Source organism: Ornithorhynchus anatinus, chromosome 1 (assembly GCF_004115215.2).
Source record: "Ornithorhynchus anatinus isolate Pmale09 chromosome 1, mOrnAna1.pri.v4, whole genome shotgun sequence".
In the NCBI taxonomy this organism is placed as follows: domain Eukaryota; kingdom Metazoa; phylum Chordata; class Mammalia; order Monotremata; family Ornithorhynchidae; genus Ornithorhynchus; species Ornithorhynchus anatinus.
The window spans coordinates 9,910,332-9,929,714 of NC_041728.1; the positions used below are offsets into that span (position 1 = coordinate 9,910,332).

At 45.9% G+C, this 19,383-nt stretch overlaps 1 protein-coding gene across 1 annotated transcript in view; it reads left to right on the forward strand.

Annotated features, from left to right (window-relative positions):
• Positions 1 to 19,383, forward strand: part of LIX1 (limb and CNS expressed 1) — a 53,503-nt gene that overhangs the window by 9,297 nt on the left and 24,823 nt on the right. The window contains exon 2 of the mRNA XM_001512498.3: positions 12,712 to 12,875. Within this exon, the coding sequence (XP_001512548.1) occupies positions 12,712 to 12,875 (164 nt within the window). The remainder of the gene's footprint in view (positions 1 to 12,711; positions 12,876 to 19,383) is intronic.

Consider the following 19,383-nt stretch of genomic DNA (forward strand, 5'->3'; position numbering starts at 1 on the left):
CTCTGCACGTAGTAAGCGCTCAATAAATACTACTGAATGAGGAATGAAAAGCAGAAATCTCATGACAAAGGCTCATCTGTCAATCCTGTGGAGAAACTCCTTCATCGATCAATCAAACAATCATTGATAGTGCTTGGGACAGGACAATATAGTAGAGTTGGTAGACATTGTACCATGAGTTTACAGCCTACAGGGGAAGACAGACCTTCAAATAGAGAAGCAGGATGGCCTAGTGAATGGGCCTGGGAGTCAGAAGGATCTGGGTTCTAATCCCAGCTCCACCACTTGACTGCTGCGGGAACTCGGGCGAGTAACTTGGCTTCTCTGTCCCTCACTCAGCTCATCCGTAAAATGGGGGTTAAGACGGTGTACCCCATGTGGCATGTGTGCAACCTGAATATCTTGTATCTACTCCAGAGCTTAGTACAGTGCCTGACACATAGTAAGTGCTTAACAAATACCTTAAGAAAATGACATCGATAGGGGAAATGGTAGAAATATAAAGGTACGGACCTAAGTGCTGTGGGGCTGAGGTAAGCATCAAAGTGCTTAAAGGGTGCACATCCAAGCGTATAGTAGATATAGGAGGAGGATGGATGATGGAAATAAGAAAAAAGGGAAAGCCTCTTGGAGGAAAGGTGATTTTAGGAGGGTTTTGAAGGTGGGGAGCGTAGTGGACCATTGGTAATGAAGGAGGACGGGGTTCCAAGCCAAAAGGAGGAAATAGGCACGGAGTCACTTGGCTGGAACCCTTCATTCACCTGACCCTCAGCCCCGCAGTACTGAAGTCCATAGCTGTAATTGATTTATTTATATTAAGGTCTGTCTCCCCTTCTGCACTATAAGATCCTCGGGAGCAGTGTGGCCGAAAGGATAGAGCTTGGGCCTGGGAGTCAGAAGGACCTGGGTTCTAATCCCGGCTCCTCCACGTGTCTGCTGGGTGACTATGGGCAAGTCACTTAACTTCTCTGGGCTTCAGTTATCTCATCAGTAAAATGGAGATTAAGACTGTGAGCCCTATGTGAGACAGGGATAGTGTTCAACCTGATTAACTTGCATCTACCCCAGCACATAGAACAGTGCTTAGCACATAGTAAACACTTTACAAGTACCATAATTATTATTATTATTATTATTGTTGTGGGCCGGGAACATGTCTGCCCACTCTGTTCTGTGGTACTTTCCCAAATACTCAGAACAATGTTTTGCACATAGTAAGCACTCAACAAATACGATTGATCGATCGATTGATTATTGGTGTTGGCAACAGGACAGGTGTGATCGAGGGAGCGAGTAAGCACACATTAGAGGAGCGCAGGAACGGCTCCACCACTTGTCTGCTGTGTGACCTTGGGCAGGCACTTCACTTCTCTGTGCCTCAGTTACCTATCTGTAAAACGAGGATTAAGACTGTGAGCCCCACGTGGGACAACCTGATTGCCTGAAGCAGCGTGGCTCAGTGGTAAGAGCACGGGCTTTGGAGTCAGAGGTCATGGGTTCGAATCCCGGCTCGGCCACTTGTCAGCTGTGTGACTTTGGGCAAGTCACTTCACTTCTCGGTGCCTCAGTTCCCTCATCTGTAAAATGGGGATTAAGACTGTGAGCCCCACGTGGGACAACCTGATTCCCCTGTGTCTTCCCCAGCGCTTAGAACGGTGCTCGGCACATAGTAAGCGCTTAACAAATACCAACGTTATTATTATTATTACCTTAGCACTTAGACCAGTGTTTGGCACATAGTAAGCATTTAACAAATACCCTCACTATCGTTATTATTATTTTTATAAGCAGTAACAGAGGAAAGTTCTTAACTGAACATACCCACAAGTATCTGAGCTGACTAAATCCTGCTGAGAGGTCATCTAATTCGAATCCGAGATGGTGGACACAGAGTAAGAAGGGAGAAACAGGCCAGAGTTATTCACCAGGCCCAGACTCTATTGGCCTGTTTGTTTGAGGTTAAATTACCCAGAGCCATTGCCTTGGGCTCTCTCATCAGGAACTGCCTTGGGCGTCTAATTTTACAAGAAAACTCTTAACTTTGTAGCCAACCTTGGAAAGCACATTTGTAAGAACAAGTGGATCCTAACCAAGTTGTTTAAAACAGAAGATTCAAAGTGCTTGAAAAATAAACTCACCCGGACAGAACTAGAGGGTAATGAAAGCTCCATTTCACTGACAGAGGAGAAGGACTCGTGAAAAATTACTGTGGTGATTTTTACCGTGGTATTTGGTAAACAGTTAATATCTACCAGGCGCTGAGGTAGACACAGGATGATGAGATCAGATGCAGGGAGGCGGGGGAGAGCAGGTTGAATCCCCATTTTACAGATGAGAAATCTGAGAAGTTAACTGACTCACCCAAAGTCACACGGCAACGTGGGGCGGGGCTGGGATTGGAATGAAAGTTCTAACTCTCAGTCCTGTGGTCCCTGCTCCAACTTCTTATCGTACTAAAGCCCTGTCTAGAGTTCTACTCGATAGATAATTGGAATCAATCAATCAATCCTATTTATTTAGCACTTATTGTGTTCAGAGCACTAAGCGCTTGGGAGAGGACAGTTGGAAATGTTATTGCAATCGATGGGCTTTTGGAAAGTAGAAGAAGTCCCTGAAAATATGGAAGTTTGAGATTGTCGTTGAAGAGCTTCACCCGACCTACTTCCAAGAAGGAAGATGAGCGAGCTCAGGAAGCTAGAAGCAGCTTGTATTGGGCTGCTTAAATTTTCCCACGAAGATGTCCTTCTTGTATTTCAGAGGGAATTGCTTCGTTTGTTTAATTGAGCCCACACTGAGAGGCTGCTACTGCAGCTGGGCAAGCACTGACAGTGCTCCAGTTTGAAACTGAAGAGGGTCTGGCTATCTGTCTGTGGCTCTCTAAGCTGTTTATGTGGTTTGGGTCTAAGCCCATCAGAGAATGCTAAATGTTGGAATCGCTGCCAGTTTTCTTCCTCAGCTCCTAGAATGTTAGAAAATAATTGGAAAAATGTATTGTTGGCTTCATTTGAAAATCCTCAGCCTAGCAGAGCTTTCTGGGGGATGGAAGAGGATTATCATCGATACGGTTTCTTAATAATCAGTCAATCAGTGGTATTTATTGAACGCTTATGATGTGCAGAGTATGATGTAATCATGTTCCCCGCACATAACGAGCTCACCATCTAGAGGGTGAGATACTGGGAGAGTCCTGAAAATTCTATTGATTCTATTAATTCTATTATTTGCTATTGTTTTAATGAGATGTTCATCCCCTCGATTCTATTTACTGCTATTGTCCTTGTCTGTCCGTCTCCCCCGATTAGACTGTAAGCCCCTCGAAGGGCAGGGACTGTCTCTATCTGTCACCGATTTGTACATTCCAGGCGCTTAGTACAGTGCTCCGCACATAGTAAGCGCTCAATAAATACTATTGAATGAAAAAAATAAATACTATTGAATGAATTCCGGTTAGTCGTGTACAGTTAGATGGTACACTTAGTCTCGCCTCACTGTATGTTCTCACTTTCTGGTATGTTGTGATGGAATTAGGGAACTTTGGTCTGAGACACGTGCCTCTTTGGAAGAAAGCGGCCACCGTTTCGGAAGAAATGGTCCGTACGTGCGTGGCGTCCGACACGTTGAGTGCTTCCCCCCGCTCTTGACCGTAAGCTCCTTGAGGGCAGGGAACTTGTCTGCATACAGTAAACATTCAATAAATACCAAGCACTGGAGTCTTTTGAGGAGTGGGGAGACGTGTCCTGAAGGTTTTTGAAGAAAAATGATCCGGGCAGCAGAGTGAAGTATGGACTGGAGAGGGGAGAGATGGGAGGCTTGGAGGTCAGCAAAGAGGCTGAAGCGGTAATTCAGAAGAGATAGGATGAGCGACTGTATTAACACGGTAGAAGTTCGCATGGGTGGATTTTAGTTGTGTTGTGAAGGAGGGACTGGCAGGATTTAGGATTTAGGGAAGGCTCTCCATTTAGGGGCTGAATATGTACCTTTTTATGGGTTATGTTAAGTGCTTACAGTATGTTGAGCACTGTTCTAAGCGCTGTGGTAGATGCAACCTAATCAGGCTGGACACAGCCCCTGTCCCAAATAGGGCTCCAAGTCTTAAGTATTCAAACCCCATTTCACATCCGCCGAAACTGAGGCACAGAGAAGTTAAGTGACTTGCCCAAGATCACACCGCAGGTAAGTGGCGAAGCGGGATATGAACCCAGGTCCCGGCCCAGTGGCAGTGAAATGAACCCTTCCCGATCTAGAATGAGCCACTGTGCCTTTGCGTTGTGTGCATTCACTACCCTCAGCAATCCCTGTTCACCCACCCAAGTGAAGACTTCCCACGTGATGCAGGGGTGCTTGGCAGTGTTTAGTCTTCTACGGAAATTGTAATCCATCGGGAAACGAACTAGAAAGGACCACCCTTGTTAGGAAGAGGACTTGCTTGGAATCATATAGCCCCACGTGGGACAACCTGATCAACTTGTATCCCCCCCAGCGCCATTATTATTATTATATAGCTTGAAAATCCCCCATTTCCCAGGTAAAGACCAAAGTGAACTGGGTAGTGTATGGAGCCTAAGTCTGCATTCGCCTCCCCCTCCCACAGCACTTAAATCCATACCTGTAATTCACTCATTTCTAGTAATGTCTGTCTTCAGCTCTAGACTATAATCTCGCTGTGGGTAGGGAATGCGTCCGTTATATTGCACTCTCCCAAGCAGCGTGGCCTCGTGGATAGAGCACGGGCCCGGGAGTCAGAAGGACCTGGGTTCTAATTCCAGCTCTGCCACTTGTCTGCTGCGTGACCTCGGGCAAATCACTTCACTTCTCGGTGCCGCAGATCCCTCGTCTGGAAAACGGGGATTAAGACTGTGAGCCTCGTGTGGGATGGACCTGATTACCTTGTAGCTACCTCAGCACTTTAAACAGTGCCTGGCACATAGTAAACGCTTAACAATCACCATAAAAAGGTGCTCAGTACGCTGCTCTATTCCAGTAAGTGCTCAATAAGCACAACCGATCGACTGATTGATTTCTACGGCATTTTGCTACCCGATCAGACTGTGAAAGTTCTTATCCTGGACCAGGCTCGGGACTGAGGAGACAGCGGGGTGAACTGGGATATTTGGTTGAGATGAATGGGTTTTTTTTCTGCAAACCATTTGAGGCCACAAGAAAGCTGTGGGTTTCTAGCTATTTCGGTTGAGACCCCGAGGCTTAGAAACTTGATATTTCTTAAAAATAATTCCCTCCGTTAAATGTCAATTGCCCTGAGTAGGGCTAAGGCCAAGAATGATCCTTAGGTATTTCCTTAGGCTTGGTATTTTCCTCGGCCCGCTGTGGGATCCGAGACTCTCTTATAGGCTCGTTGCCGTTAACCTGAGCGTGAACTTTTTTTATAAAGATTGAACATCGGCAATACAGTTCATTCCTTTCGCAGGAGTTGTTCTTTCGGTGTCGCCGACGAGCCCCGCGCTGTTGAAATTTGACATTTAACTTGAGTGAAGTTGCTCCCCATATATCAGCTTTACCGCAGTGGCCCCGTAGCAGGCACAGCCGTCGAAGAGTAGCGGACGAGGAGACCTCGAAAAGAAGTGAATGCAGGATTTATGGGAATAAACTGTAAGCTTGTTGTGGGCGTGGAAATTGTACTCTACTCTCCCAAACTTTTAGTACAGTGTCCTGCACCTAGTGAGCGCTCAGTAAGTACCGCTGATTCATTGATTGACTCCAGGGCAACAGCAGCCCCGAATCTCTGCCCAGAGTTTGGAGCTCTTGAGATCAGATGATTTTTCAAAGCACACTGAGGGGTGAAGAGGGGAAGATCCTCACGGGCCCCGCAGACACCATATTTGTAAAGAGTTCGGGAGTTTTAAGAATTTAAGATCTGCCCTGTCACTGGCTATTTGGGTCTTCAAGCTCCAAGGGTGGAGAGTGGGAGCTTTTTTGGTTTGTTTGTCTGTTTCTTTATTTTAATGGCATTTGTTAGGTGCTTACTATGTGCCAGGCTGTGTTCTAAGCTCTCGTAGAGAAGCAGCGTGGCTCAGGGGAAAGAGCACGGGTTGGGGACTCAGAGGTCATGGGTTCAAATCCCAGCTCCGCCGCCTGTCAGCTGTGTGACTTTGGGCAAGTCATTTAACCTCTCTGGGCCTCAGTTCCCTCAACTGTAAAATGGGGATGAAGACTGTGAGCCCCATGTGGGACAAACCTGATGACCTTGTATCCTCCCCAGCGCTTAGAACAGTGCTTTGCCCGCAGTAAGCGCTTAACAAATGCCATTATTATTATCATTGTATCTACCTCAGTGCTTAGTACTGTGCCTGGTACTTAGTAAACGCTTAACAAATACCCCCAAAAGATATTGTTTCCTAGCAACCTGAGTCGGGTCAGGGTGTCAGTTCAAAACGACATGATTTGGTTACTCGGTGGCATATTCTTCCCTGGACCATCTTCTAAATCTCCAACTATTCTCTCCATTTCCTTCCACCTCAAGCAAAAACTCTTCTGAGCATCATCCAAGGCCTGGAGACGGTTATTTCACAGGTGTTATCTGTGGATGATCGCATCCTAGTGGTACCACCCTAGAAGATAGGCAAAGGACAGTAACCAATTTCTTCCAACCCCACCAGGCCCTACAGACCGATGATAAACCCGAAGTACCCAAAGTGGTGTACAGTCCTACACGAGGGCATCTCTACTCTTCTTCATAGTATCTGTTAAATGCTTATTATTTGCCAGGCACTGTAGTGAGCGCTGGGGAAGATACAAGCTAACCAGGTTGGACACAGTCCACGTCCCACATGGAGCTCACAGTCTTAATCCCCGTTTTACAGATGAGGTGACTGCAGTACGGTCACATAGCAGACAAGGACAGAGCCGGGATTAGAACCCAGATCCTTCTGACTCCCAGGCCCGTGCCCTATCCACTAAGCCATGCTGCTTCCACACAAAACCAAAGATCATCATTGACAACATGGAACTAACGTCATCGTATAATTTGGTTACCTTGGCAGCACACTTGCTCTGGATGCACCAAATATAATTATGATGGCATTTGTTAAATGCCAGGTACTCTACCAGACACTGGAAGAGATCAAGATAATCGGGTTGGACACAGTCCATGTCCCACATAGGGCTCGATTTACACTTGAGGAAAATGGGACGGAGAAAAGTGACGTGACTTGCCCACACGGAAGTCAAGTGGCGGAGTCAGGATTAGAACCCAGGTCCTTCAGAGTCCCAGGCCCATCCTCTATCGCCTAGGCCGTGCTCCTTCCAATAGCCAAGACGTTGAATACACAAAGCCGGCACGACTTCTAGGAGTCAGGTTGTGGTGGCAGAAGGTTTCAGACAAAGCTTGCGTTCCCCAGAGCTATGAGGCTGTTCAACCTCTTCTAGGGCTGTGAGATTTGAGATGTCACACTCGATTCCTAGTACGATCTGTCTCTTCGGGGCCATACCCAACGGCAAACGGCAAGTCTCCTCAGCATTAAAGCTTGGCTCACGTCAGCCCAGCTTTGCTGGGTGGAACGTACGAAGTCGATGGTGGCAGGAGGGTACCCAGACTATGGCTTCTTTGGTGAGCTGAAATTGGACAACCAGAAATGAACAGGGACAGAGGAAACGGCTTAAGAAGGCGAGATGAGCAAAGCCTTAGACAACGCCGCATCGCTGCTCGCAGTGGGGAGGCGGCAGGTCTTTTTGGAGCGGAGGCATCAAGAGGCTCGGGATTCAGAGGCAAAAGGGCAAACAGGACGAGGTGTTACAAACAACAAACATGACGGCGCAACAGAGAACCATCTGGGTTGATTCACAGCGTGGTTGGAACTTGGAGTCCGGCACTGAATTTTCCGCCATCCACACCCACAACGGGGATTTTCACCATCTGTGATTTTTCTTTGAATACAGAAGACAGATCGTGTGTGTGTGTGTGTGTGTGTTCAAAAAACACTTTAGACCCACTAATCTATGATATTTGCTGCAGTTTTTTCCCCTGGTGAAAATCTGCATTGCCATTACGTTGCTCCTTTTACACAAACTTTTTTTTTAATGGCATTTGTTAAGCACTTAATATGTGCCAGGCTCCGTACTAAGCACTGAGGTAGATTCAAGCAAATCAGGTTGGACACGTCCCTGTCCCACATGGGGCTCCCAGTCTCAATCCCCATTTTCCAGATTAACTGAGGCCTAAAGAAGTGAAGTGACTCACACAAGGTCATACAGCAGATGAGTGGCCGAGCCAGAATTAGAACCCAGGTCCTTCTGACATCCAGGCCCGTGCCCTACCCACTAGGCGACGGTGCTTCTCTTTGTGAACGGTCACTCCCAGATGGTCTTGGGAGACTGTTGTACTGCACGGCGACTTGTGCCCATCTCAAAAACCGTCACTGTCAATATGGCTTAGAGATGTGGGAATCTGGACCGTCTTTCTCTTCTTTTCCCCCTGTTGGCAGCGGTTTAGAAATCACCTGTCCTTTGGCCAGCAGAGCTCCCCTGGCACCCAGGACCTCGAGCAGATGAACGACAGGAGCTTAGGCAAGTCAGTCAGTCGTATTTATTGAGCACATACTGTGTGCAGAGCACTGTACTAAGCACTTGGGAGAGGACAATATAACAGTAAACAGACCCATTCCCCGCCCACAATGAGTTTGCAGTCTAGGAGGGGAGATAGACATTTCCAAACTCATTCTCTTCCCCTCTTCAAAACCCTACTTACGGCTCACCTCCTCCCAGAGGCCTTCCCAGACTGAGCTCCCCTTCTCCCTCTACTCCCTCTACCGTCCCCCTTCACCTCTCCACAGCTAAACCCTCTTTTCCCCCCCTCCCTCTGCTCCTCCGCCTCTCCCTTCCCATCCCCTCAGCACCGTGCTCGTCTGCTCAACTGTATATATCTTCATTACCCTATTTATTTTGTTAATGAAATGTACATCGCCTCGATTCTATTTATTTGCTATTGTTTTAATGAGATGTTCATCCCCTCGATTTTATTTATTGCCATTGTTCTTGTCCGTCCGTCTCCCCCAATTAGACCGTGCGCCCGTCAAAGGGCAGGGACTGTCTCTATCTGTTACCGATCTGTACATTCCAAGCGCTTAATACAGTGTTCTGCACATAGTAAGCGCTCAATAAATACTATTGAATGAATGAATATAAATAAATAAGTTACAGATATGGACATAAGTGCTGTGGGGCTGGGAATGGGGATGTCGGTCAATCATATATATTGAGCACATACCTTGTGCAGATCACAGTACTAAGTGTTTGGCAGAGGACCATAGAACAGTATAACAGACACATTCCCCGCCCACAATAAGCTTACAGTCTAGAACGTACAGCCTAGCTATTTCTGTGTCTGTTTATTGCTTTATTGTCCTCTCCCAAGTGCTTAGTATAGTGCTTTGCACACAGAAAGTGCTCAATATGACTGACTGACTGACTGACTGAATGAATGAATGAATGACTATATGCCCCTTGGCATATCCTGCTAGAGGCACATACAGACATCCCACCTGAGCAGTAGGATGCTTGTCTAGCCCTCACCCACTTATAATAATAATAATAAAAGTATTTGTTAAGCGCTTACTATGTGCCAAGCACTGTTCTAAGCACCGGGGCAGATACAAGGTAATCAGGTTGTCACCCGTGGGGCTCACAGTATTAATCCCCATTTTACTGATGAGGTAACTGAGGGACAGAGAAGTTAAGTGACTTGCCCAAGGGCACATGGCAGACAAGTGGCAGAGTCAGGATTAGAACCCACAACCTCTGACTCCCAAACCCGGGCTCTTTCCACTAAGCCACGCTGCTACTCGCTACAGTTCCTGGCACATGGTAGGCGCTTCAATTCAGTATAATGGCCTACTGGACAGAGCTTGGGCCTGGGAGTCAGAAGGACCTGGGTTCTAATGCCGGCTCTGCCATTTGTCTGCTGGATGACCTTGGGTGAGTCATTTCACTTCCTCTGTACCTCAGTTACCTCATCTGTAAAATGGAGATTAAAGCTGTGAGCCCCACGTGGGACAGGGACTGTGTCCAATCTGATTAGGTTGTATCTACCCCAGTGCAAAGAGCAGTACTTGACACATAGTGAGCACTTAACAAATGCTACCGCCATCATCATTATAATTATTATAATATCAAATAATATTCATTTATATATCATTATATATAATTTTCATATCTAAATATTATTTCGGTGCCCGGGATGGCGTGGCTCAGTGGAAAGAGCCTGGGCTTCGGAGTCAGAGGTCATGAGTTCGACTCCCGGCTCTGCCACTTGTCAGCTGTGTGACTGTGGGCGAGTCACTTAACTTCTCTGTGCCACAGTTACCTCATCTGTAAAATGGGCATTAACTGTGAGCCTCACGTGGGTCAACCTGATTACCCTGTATCTCCCCCAGCACTGAGAACAGTGCTCTGCACCTAGTAAGCACTTAACAAATACCAACATTATTATTATTATCATACCAGGAGGCTGAACTCTGTGGTTGTCTATTAACCTTATCCCACCTCTAGTTTTAAGACCATAAGTCACGCTGTCACTGAATCTAGCCCAGTGTATTTTCTCCAACATTGTGGTATGGGACCTGTGGGATCCCTGAAGGAAGTAGTATGGCCTGGTGGAAAGAGCACACGGCTGGCAGCGAGGACACCTGGGTTCTAATCCCGGCTTCGCCACCTGCCTGCTGGGTAACCTTGAGTAATTTACTTCACTCTCAGCCTTGGTTTTCTCTAAAACTAAGACTGAATACCTGTTCTTTCATTCATTCAATAGTATTGATTGAGCGCTTACTATGTGCAGAGCACTGGACTAAGCACTTGGAATGTACAAATCGGTAACAGATAGAGACAGTCCCTGCCCTTTGACGGGCTCACGGTCTAATCGGGGGAGACGGACAGACAAGAACAATAGCAATAAATAGAATCAAGGGGATGAACATCTCATTAAAATATAGCAAATAAATAGAATCGAGGTGATGTAACATCTCATTAACAAAATAACTAACAAAATAACAAAATTAACAAATTAACAAAATGTTCTTCCTCCCCCTTAGTCTGTGAGCCCCATGTGGGACAGGGACTGTGTCTGACTTGATTGTATTTCACCTTACCTCAGTGTATAGTACGTAGTTGTAATAGAAATAAATATGTGACGGTTACCCTTCCTGATATCAATCCTAGTGGCCAGCTAACTCTCCCCACTAGATAGTAAATCATCGATCGATTATAATCTCTCAAGTGTCTAGCGGGGATCATGTCTACCTCATTAGATTGTAAACTCCTGGAGGAGAGGGATCGTGTCTAACAACTCTATTATATCATTCTCTCTCAAGCACTTTGTAGAGTGCTCTGCACACAGTCAGTGTTTAGTGGAGAAGCAGCATGGCCTAGTGGATAAATCACGGGCCTGAGTGTCAGAAGGACCTGGGTTTTAATCACAGTTCTGCCACTTGTCTGCTGTGTGACCTTGGAAAAGTCACTTCACTTCTCGGGACCTCAGGTACCTCATCTGTAAAATGGGGATTAGGACTGTGATCCTCATATGGGACATGGATTGGGTCCAATCTGAATGACTTGTATAAACCCCAGTACTGAGTAGAGGGCCTGGCACTAAGTGCTAAACAAATACCATTGAAAAATAAATAAATTAATGAATATAGTTGATTGATAGACATTCCTTCCTTTTCCCCTTACATCTCTATCTTTCCCTCAAGTTCCCCACTGGGGACTTCTTAACCAACAAGCTAACCAAATTGTTCTTATGATCATTATGATCATTTCACCTTGTCCAAATTCCAGGTAAGTTATATGGACTTACCACCCGGACCGTACTATAGACTTACCACCCGGAGTGTGAAAAAGGGTTTCATTTTGTTTGCCCTGAACCCACCACCTTTTAATTTCAGCGGGTGACCTCTCTTCCTGGTGTAGGGGGATTGGTGGACAACATTTTGGTGTTAATCATCCTGTCAGTCACATCCTCTCTCAGCCTGCCTCTTTCCATTCCGAGCACCCCTCACCACGCCAGTCTGTCCTCAGATCCTGGATCTCCCCCATCACCTCGAGTTCCTCCTCTGTCCCTTCATTAATTCATTCCATAGTATTTATTGAGCGCTTACTATGTGCAGAACACTGTACTAAGCGCTTGGAATGTACAAATCGGCAACAGATACAGTCCCTGCCCTTTGGCGGGCTCACAGTCTAATCGGGGGAGACGGACAGACAAGAACAATGGCAATAAATAGAGTCGAGGGGAAGAACATCTCATTAAAACAATAGCAAATAAATAGAATCAGGGTGATGTACATCTCATTAAACAAAATAAATAGGGTGACGAAGATGTATACAGTCGAGCGGACGAGTACGGTGCTGAGGGGATGGGACGGGAGGGGGGAGGAGCAGAGGGAAAGGGGGGAGAAGAGGGTTCAGCTGCGGAGAGGTGAAGGGGGGGTAGAGGGAGCAGAGGGAAAAGGGGAGCTCAGTCTGGGAAGGCCTCTTGGAGGAGGTGAGCTTCTGCTCTGAAATGCGGAGGCCCGAGATTCCAGCCCAGAAACAGCAAATCCTGTTAATCGATTACTGTCGTGCACTACACTAAGCGCTTGACAGCGCGCAATAGTGTTAGTAGAAGTGATCCCTGCCCTCGAGGAGCTTACAATCTGGTGGGGAATGAGACCTAGGTAAGACGCATGTGTCCTCACCTTTGCTTTCTGTTTCGGTATACAACAGTGAACGTGGTGTCAATGCTTCAGGAGTTTTGGGAGAGCAAACCGCAGTGGAGGACTGTATTGCCGGGTGAAGGGACGGTGGTGTATGAATCTCTTCCATCCCCGGGGCCTCCCTTTGTGAGCTACGTCACCCTCCCCGGAGGGAGCTGCTTTGGCAATTTTCAGGTAAGAAGAAGCACAGATCGGTGGGGGAAGGGAGATGCGTATGGGCGGTTATTTCTAGGGGAGAAAATGAGAAACGCGGTCCTCGGGCTCTCTGATCCAATGGCCCATCTGGCCACCATTCCCCTGGTCTTCCTCTGGAGTGAAATTTTCGAAATCTCCATCTCCCCTGGTGGGCAGTGAAGGGAAGGAATTGTGATGGGATCTAGGGATGAAGGCATTCCTCGTCCTTTCAAAAGATTTGGCAGCCGCATTCAAATTTCGTTCCCATCCATCAAAGAGGTGTGGGAGACAGAAAACTATGAAGGCTTAATGTTGTTAAATATTTTTCCCTTGAAAGGCATTCCATGCATATCAATAGACTGGGGCTATTTTAGGGATTTTCACGCCAATTTTAACTTCTTGAATAATCAGGGTTAAAGCAAAGAATCTCAAACAATATAATGAAAAAAAGAATCGTGACACTTAACGCTTGCACTCCCAAAATGGATTTACGTTGATTTATGAATCTGTTCTACCACAGTTACAGATGATTTAGACGTGATTAATTTGGGTGATTAATTGGCATGAGCGCCGTTGTTTTCAGTAGAATTGACTTCTATTTTGGAATGTGATATCTGGAAAGTTGGATCGTTTATAAACGTGTTACATTTAAAAGCATCTGTAGAAACTTTGACTAATTGCTGAGTAATCTCTCCCAGCACTCAGTCCAGTGCTCTGCATACAGTAAGTGAATAATAAATATCATTTCTACTACTACTCTTTCCACTGAGTTGATTGTGTGGATATTACTTTAGAATTTCAAATTATCCTGTGCAGTCTTTCACTGACAAAGAGAACTATAATAAGTTCTCCTTTGGGAAGTGTGTTAACTGTCCTTGTCGTGTTTTTAAGATGTAAAAACTAAAGCGAAAGAAAAAAAACCTCTTCTCTGGAGAGTTCTTCCTGTGATTCTTAGGATCATTTTAGGGTTTCATTTTCCTTCTGTTGAAATCATCACATTATGAAATTCTCAAGAGCAGTGTTAACATCTGTGCTGAAAAAGACCTCAGATTTCCCAAATCGAAGATGTTTGAAAACCCGTACATCAGTTTGGGTTGATCAGTTCACTCCTGTGATAGGAGGAAAAGCAGCTCAGAAAAGGATCTCCTATCTTTCCCGTTTTCTCAGTGAATCCCTAAACCGCTTGAGATAAACTTATTTCCCAAACTATAACGTTCGGTCATATTTTGTCAGGACCTTGGTCTGTGAGCGCAGATATTCTCATTCCTAGAGTGCTTTTCACATCATCGCATGTCACCCCTGAGAATTTCACGATGAGGTTTTAATACTGAGATCACGCACCGATCCCGGCAGGAGCCATTTCACCGAACCACGAACGTCATCTGTGCCGTGGGGCCGGATTTGCATTCAGAATGGTGGGAGAGACTTGAGGGACAGAATCGTGGCCTGGGAAATGACCTTGATTCCTCCCTCTTTTCAAGCAGTATCACGAAATCTCCTCGGAGCAGATAGAATTCAGGCTTTTGGGCTAATCAGAGTAAAGTCGTCAATAGAAGGACTGATGAGATTCTTGTCCTGGAGTATCTCTCTGTAGAGTATAGGGGAGCAGTGAGTGAGGACTAATTAAGTGAATTCTCTAAACCTTCACAAAGTAGAGAGACAAAGAAGTCTCAAATCCTCTGGATAGCTGTGCCTTCAAACCCTGTCTTTTTAGAACCTACCACTGATACAGGAAGGATAACTACATTGATTGTCTTCTAGTATTTCCCTCCAAATGTTGAATGGAAAAAAAACTCCACACACAGCTTCCCTTCATACAAATTCTCTCTTAAAACGTGTTGAAGTGTATAAAGTTTTTTTTTTAAAAAAAAACTTCTATTTATGAATTCAGTATAAATTTGTGCATTTTTGAAAGTATTTTCTCCATGCCGTTTTTGTCGGGGCAGTTAATCCTCAAGACCCACGTACCATGACGATGAAACCGTTCGGTAATTTCCACTTATTGCAATAAGACTATCGTAAAACCTGCCAGATCACCTTCTGGCTCCCCTCTTGCTGAACTCTGAAGAAAAGTCACTCATTGTTTCAGCAGCTGTTTTTGTTTTTAATACCAAGAGGGGACTTTATTGAATACTTTATCTTCTGGGGGTTTTTGCTGGGGGGGTTGTTTTGTTTTTTTGATGAAAAGGTTGGTGATCCAACCTGAGTTTCGGGAATGGTAATCTTGTCTTCCACAGTAAACCTGAAAACCTGGTTTTGATGGACTAAATATGCTCTCATTTGGGAAAACAGCAAAACCTCTCTCGAGAACATTAAATGGAATGTTCATTGCCTGGTAGAACTTTGGTAGATAAAACTGAGTGGATGGATTGGATGATGATGATTATACTAATGATAATAATGCTTTGTTAAACAATTTCTCTGGGTCAAACACTGCACTAAGTACTGGGGTAGATGCAATATAAGCAGAGAGAACACCGTTCTTGTCCTCCAGGGCCTAGCATTCTGAGAGTGGCGAGAGAAAAATCCATCTTTACAGATGAGAAAACTGAGGCACAGAGTTGTTAAATGACTTGCCCAAGGTCACCCAGCAGTATAGATGGATTAGACTGTGGGAATCATTAGGTTCTCCAACCATCACTCCGCAACAGAGACAAGTAATTCCATCAGAAGAATGAAGGGAATTTTGCTCATGGGGAAAATCTTGTCTTCTTGGGAAGTAAAGATAGCTGGAGGGCCAACTTAGGGAGGTAGAGACAAGAAAGTTGTCAGTTAGGGGATGTGGGGAGCATGCTGGGATTTCATTCAGTGGCCTGAAGTGCCTACCAAGTCCAGTTCTATTCAAGAGGAATATCTGCCTAGAAAGAAATAGCTCATGACTGAGAGAAGATCCAGGTTTTAGCCCCAGCTCTGTCACTGGCCTACTGTGTGACCCTGGACAAATCACTGAACCTCTCTGATCCTCAATTCCTTTGCCTATAAAATGGGAATAAAATAGATTGTTGATTTTAGTGTCTGTTTCCCCGCACTAGATTGTAAGTCCTTTGAGGCCAAGATCAGGTCTAAAAACTCTATTGTACTCTCCCAGGTGCTTAACACAGTGCTCCACCCAGGGTAAGTGCTCAAAAACCTACTGTCTTCTTTAAATACAAAGGATAATTTTGTATGTTATTTGATTGACTGACTGTCTGATCTCATAACCTTTCTACCCCAGCACTTAGCACACAGTAAGAGTTTACTAAATACCAACGGCAAGTCAGCCGATAGCCAAGAACCCTGTTTGGAGGAAAAGTTACCTAAGGCTATGATGAAGCTATAGATGTAAAACATATGCCTGTATACATTGGGTGATTATTTTCAATGTCCAATGAATTAAGGATTTCCTTAAATCACAATAAACTGAGTTTCTAAAATTAAGTTCTTCCCAGGGGACGAATGACTAAGAGAAAGCTTGATTTTTTGAAAGAGGATTTGTAGTCCTGACTAAATGTCACTGCAAGTCTTTATTTTCAATGAATTATGAAATAATTCTGAGTTAAACATTCTGTCCCTACGATGGTGGTTTAATGCCAAACATCTCTATTCAAAAACTCCTCTGACCCTTTTCTGGTCTCTGACTGCAACTAGATACCCTGACCTACATGGGCAATCCACTCAGTCCGACTAACTGCAATTCAGAGAGTAGGAGGAGTGAAGGAGATATTCTGTAGGGGTTGTAATCTCCACAATGAGAGCTCGATTCTCTAGCTAATGAGACCCGGAGACGGAGAGAAGCCAGTTGTATTCCATTAACGTCAGTCATGTGCGGACTAATTGGGAGTTCTTAATGACTGGCCCGCTGAAATGGGTTGTGCCACGGTGTTTTCTAAAGGCAAGGGTAGCTGTCCCGCCCCTCCCCCACCCTCAGTTCTGGCTTGTTTGTTTCTTATTAAGCAAAGTGAATGGAGCAGTCTTCCTTCAGAATGAAACTGTGGGGGTTAGGGAGAGGAAGGCCTACAGTAAAGGCAAGTCACTGAAGAGGAGCCCAAGATTACTCCAGAGGGTTATTCCACACCCTCAAGGTACAAACTTTGGAGGTTTTGCTCACAGACAAAACAACATCCTTGTGAGCATGTTTGACCTTTCCTTCTCCCCCTCACTCCCTTCTCTCTCCCCACCAGTCTGTCTCCTCAGCTCATCTCCAACCCCTAATAATGATAATTGTTATGATGTTACTTGTTAAGTGCTTGCTAGGTGCCAAGCACTGTTCTAAGCACTGGTAGATACAAGGTAATCAGACTGTCCCACGTGGGGCTCACAGTCTTAATCCCCATTTTACAGATGAGGGAACTGAGGTACAGAGAAGTGAAGTGACTTGCCTAAGGTCACACAGCAGACTAGTGTCGGAGCTGGGATTAGAACCCACATATTCTAACTCTGAAGCTCGGGCTCTTGCCGCTAGGCCATACTGCTTCATTGTGGCTGCTTCCTAACATTAATAATGTCGGTATTTGTTAAGCGCTTACTATGTGCCGAGCACTGTTCTAAGCGCTGGGGTAGACACAAGGGAATCGGGTGGTCCCACGTGGGCCTCACAGTCTTCATCCCCATTTTACAGATGAGGGAACTGAGGCACCGAGAAGTTAAGTGACTTGTCCAAAGTCACACAGCTGACAAGTGGCCGAGCTGGGATGTGTGGCGCATTGGTCCCACGGCCCTGAATGGTTTGTAGCCGGACTGACTGCTGGCTGACTGAAGAAATGTGTGGTGATCCGGTCAAGGAACCGCCTTCCTTTCAACGGCTGTGCTCTCCTCTCGCTGTCAGGAAGGGAAAGTCGGGCCCATGAGCTGTCTTGGAATATAAGCCGTTACCCTGGTTCAGGCACGAGAAGTCGGGGGGTTGAAGGTTCTCTAAGTCTGTAATTAACAGTCATGTCTGGTTTGTCATATGTTTAGAACACTGGCCTGGGAGTCAGAAGGACCGGCCTTCTAATTAATCCCAGCCCTGCCACTTGTCTGCTGTGTGACCTCGGGCAAGTTGCTTCATTTCTCAGTTATTTCATCTGTAAAATGGGGATTAAGACTGCGAGCCCTATGTGGGACAGGGAGATGCATCTACCCTGTGGGGTAGGTTGCATCTACCCCAGCACTTAGAACAGTGCTTGACACGGAGCGCTTTGAGATGAACCTCGCTCTTGGGATGAAAATGAGATGTGGAGATCGTTGACCAGAGCGGAGTGGTGGCTTTTTTTAATGGGATATTTTAAGCAACTACTACCTGTCAGGCATTGTTCTAACCCCTGAGTTGATAGATATGAGGTAATTAGGTTGTGAACAGTCCCTATCCCACATCAATTTAGCAAGTCTAAATCAGAGGGAGGAGGCTTTAAGCCCCATTTTACAGACTGGCACAGAGAAGTGACTTGTCCAAGGTGACCCAAGCAGGCAGATGGCAGAGCTAGGATTAGAACCCAGGGCCTCTGACTCCCAGGCCCGTGTCTTTCCACTCGGCCACACTGCTTCTCCTCTTTTTCCTGGAGAAAGATCTAAAAACCTCTTAGTGGTCTGAGCTTTGAGCATCCACACCCAGAGATGCCAGCTTTTCAATTGGCATGCAAGGATGAGAAAGGGGCAGGGACTTCCAACGGGAGGAGGATTGGGAGAGCATAGATTTCAGAGAGTTAGTAGTCCAGAAAGTCACCATTTGGGGGCATTTCCGCCCTGAATGGAAGCTCTCGAGTCTTCTCAGAGCCTTCGAGTGAGCAGACCTGTGCACCGGGGTCTAAACGTTGTGGAGGTGATCACTCGCATTGCTTCAGTGGAACAAACAGCATCTCAGTCCCTGTCTCCCATTGATCCTCATTTGGAATTGTGTCACGGTGGGAGGGAGAGCTGAGCAGGGACCTGAGAGTCAATCCATCGACAGCAACATGGCCTAGAGGAAGAAGCACGGGCCTGGGAGTCAGAGGACCTGTGTTCTAATGATAATTGAGGTATTTGTTAAGCGCTTACTATGTGCCAAGCACTGTACTAAGTACTGGGGTAGATATAGCATATTAAGTTGGACACAGTCCCTGTCCCACGTGGGGCTCACAGTCTCAATCCCCATTTTACAGATGAAGGAACTGAAGCCCAGAGAAGTGAAGTGACTTGCCCAAGGTCACACAGCAGACAGGTGGCAGAAGAGGGATTAGAACTCATGACCTCTGACTCCCAAGCCCGGGCTCTTTCCACTAAGCCATGCTGCTTCCCCTAATCCCACTTCTGCTCCCTCCTTGCACTGTGCCCTTGGGTAAGTCACTTGAATTCTTAGGTCCTCGGTTTCTGCAACTGTAAAATAGATTCAATTCTTGCTCTTCCCTCCTACTTACTCTGTGGATCACCGGTGAGGACAGGGACTGTGTCTGACCTGATGCTGAATTGTATTTTCCAAGCTCTTAGTACAGTGCTCTGCATATAGTAAGTGCTCAGTAAATACGATTGAATTATCTTGTGTCTACCCCAGTGAATAGTTCAGGGCTTGACACAT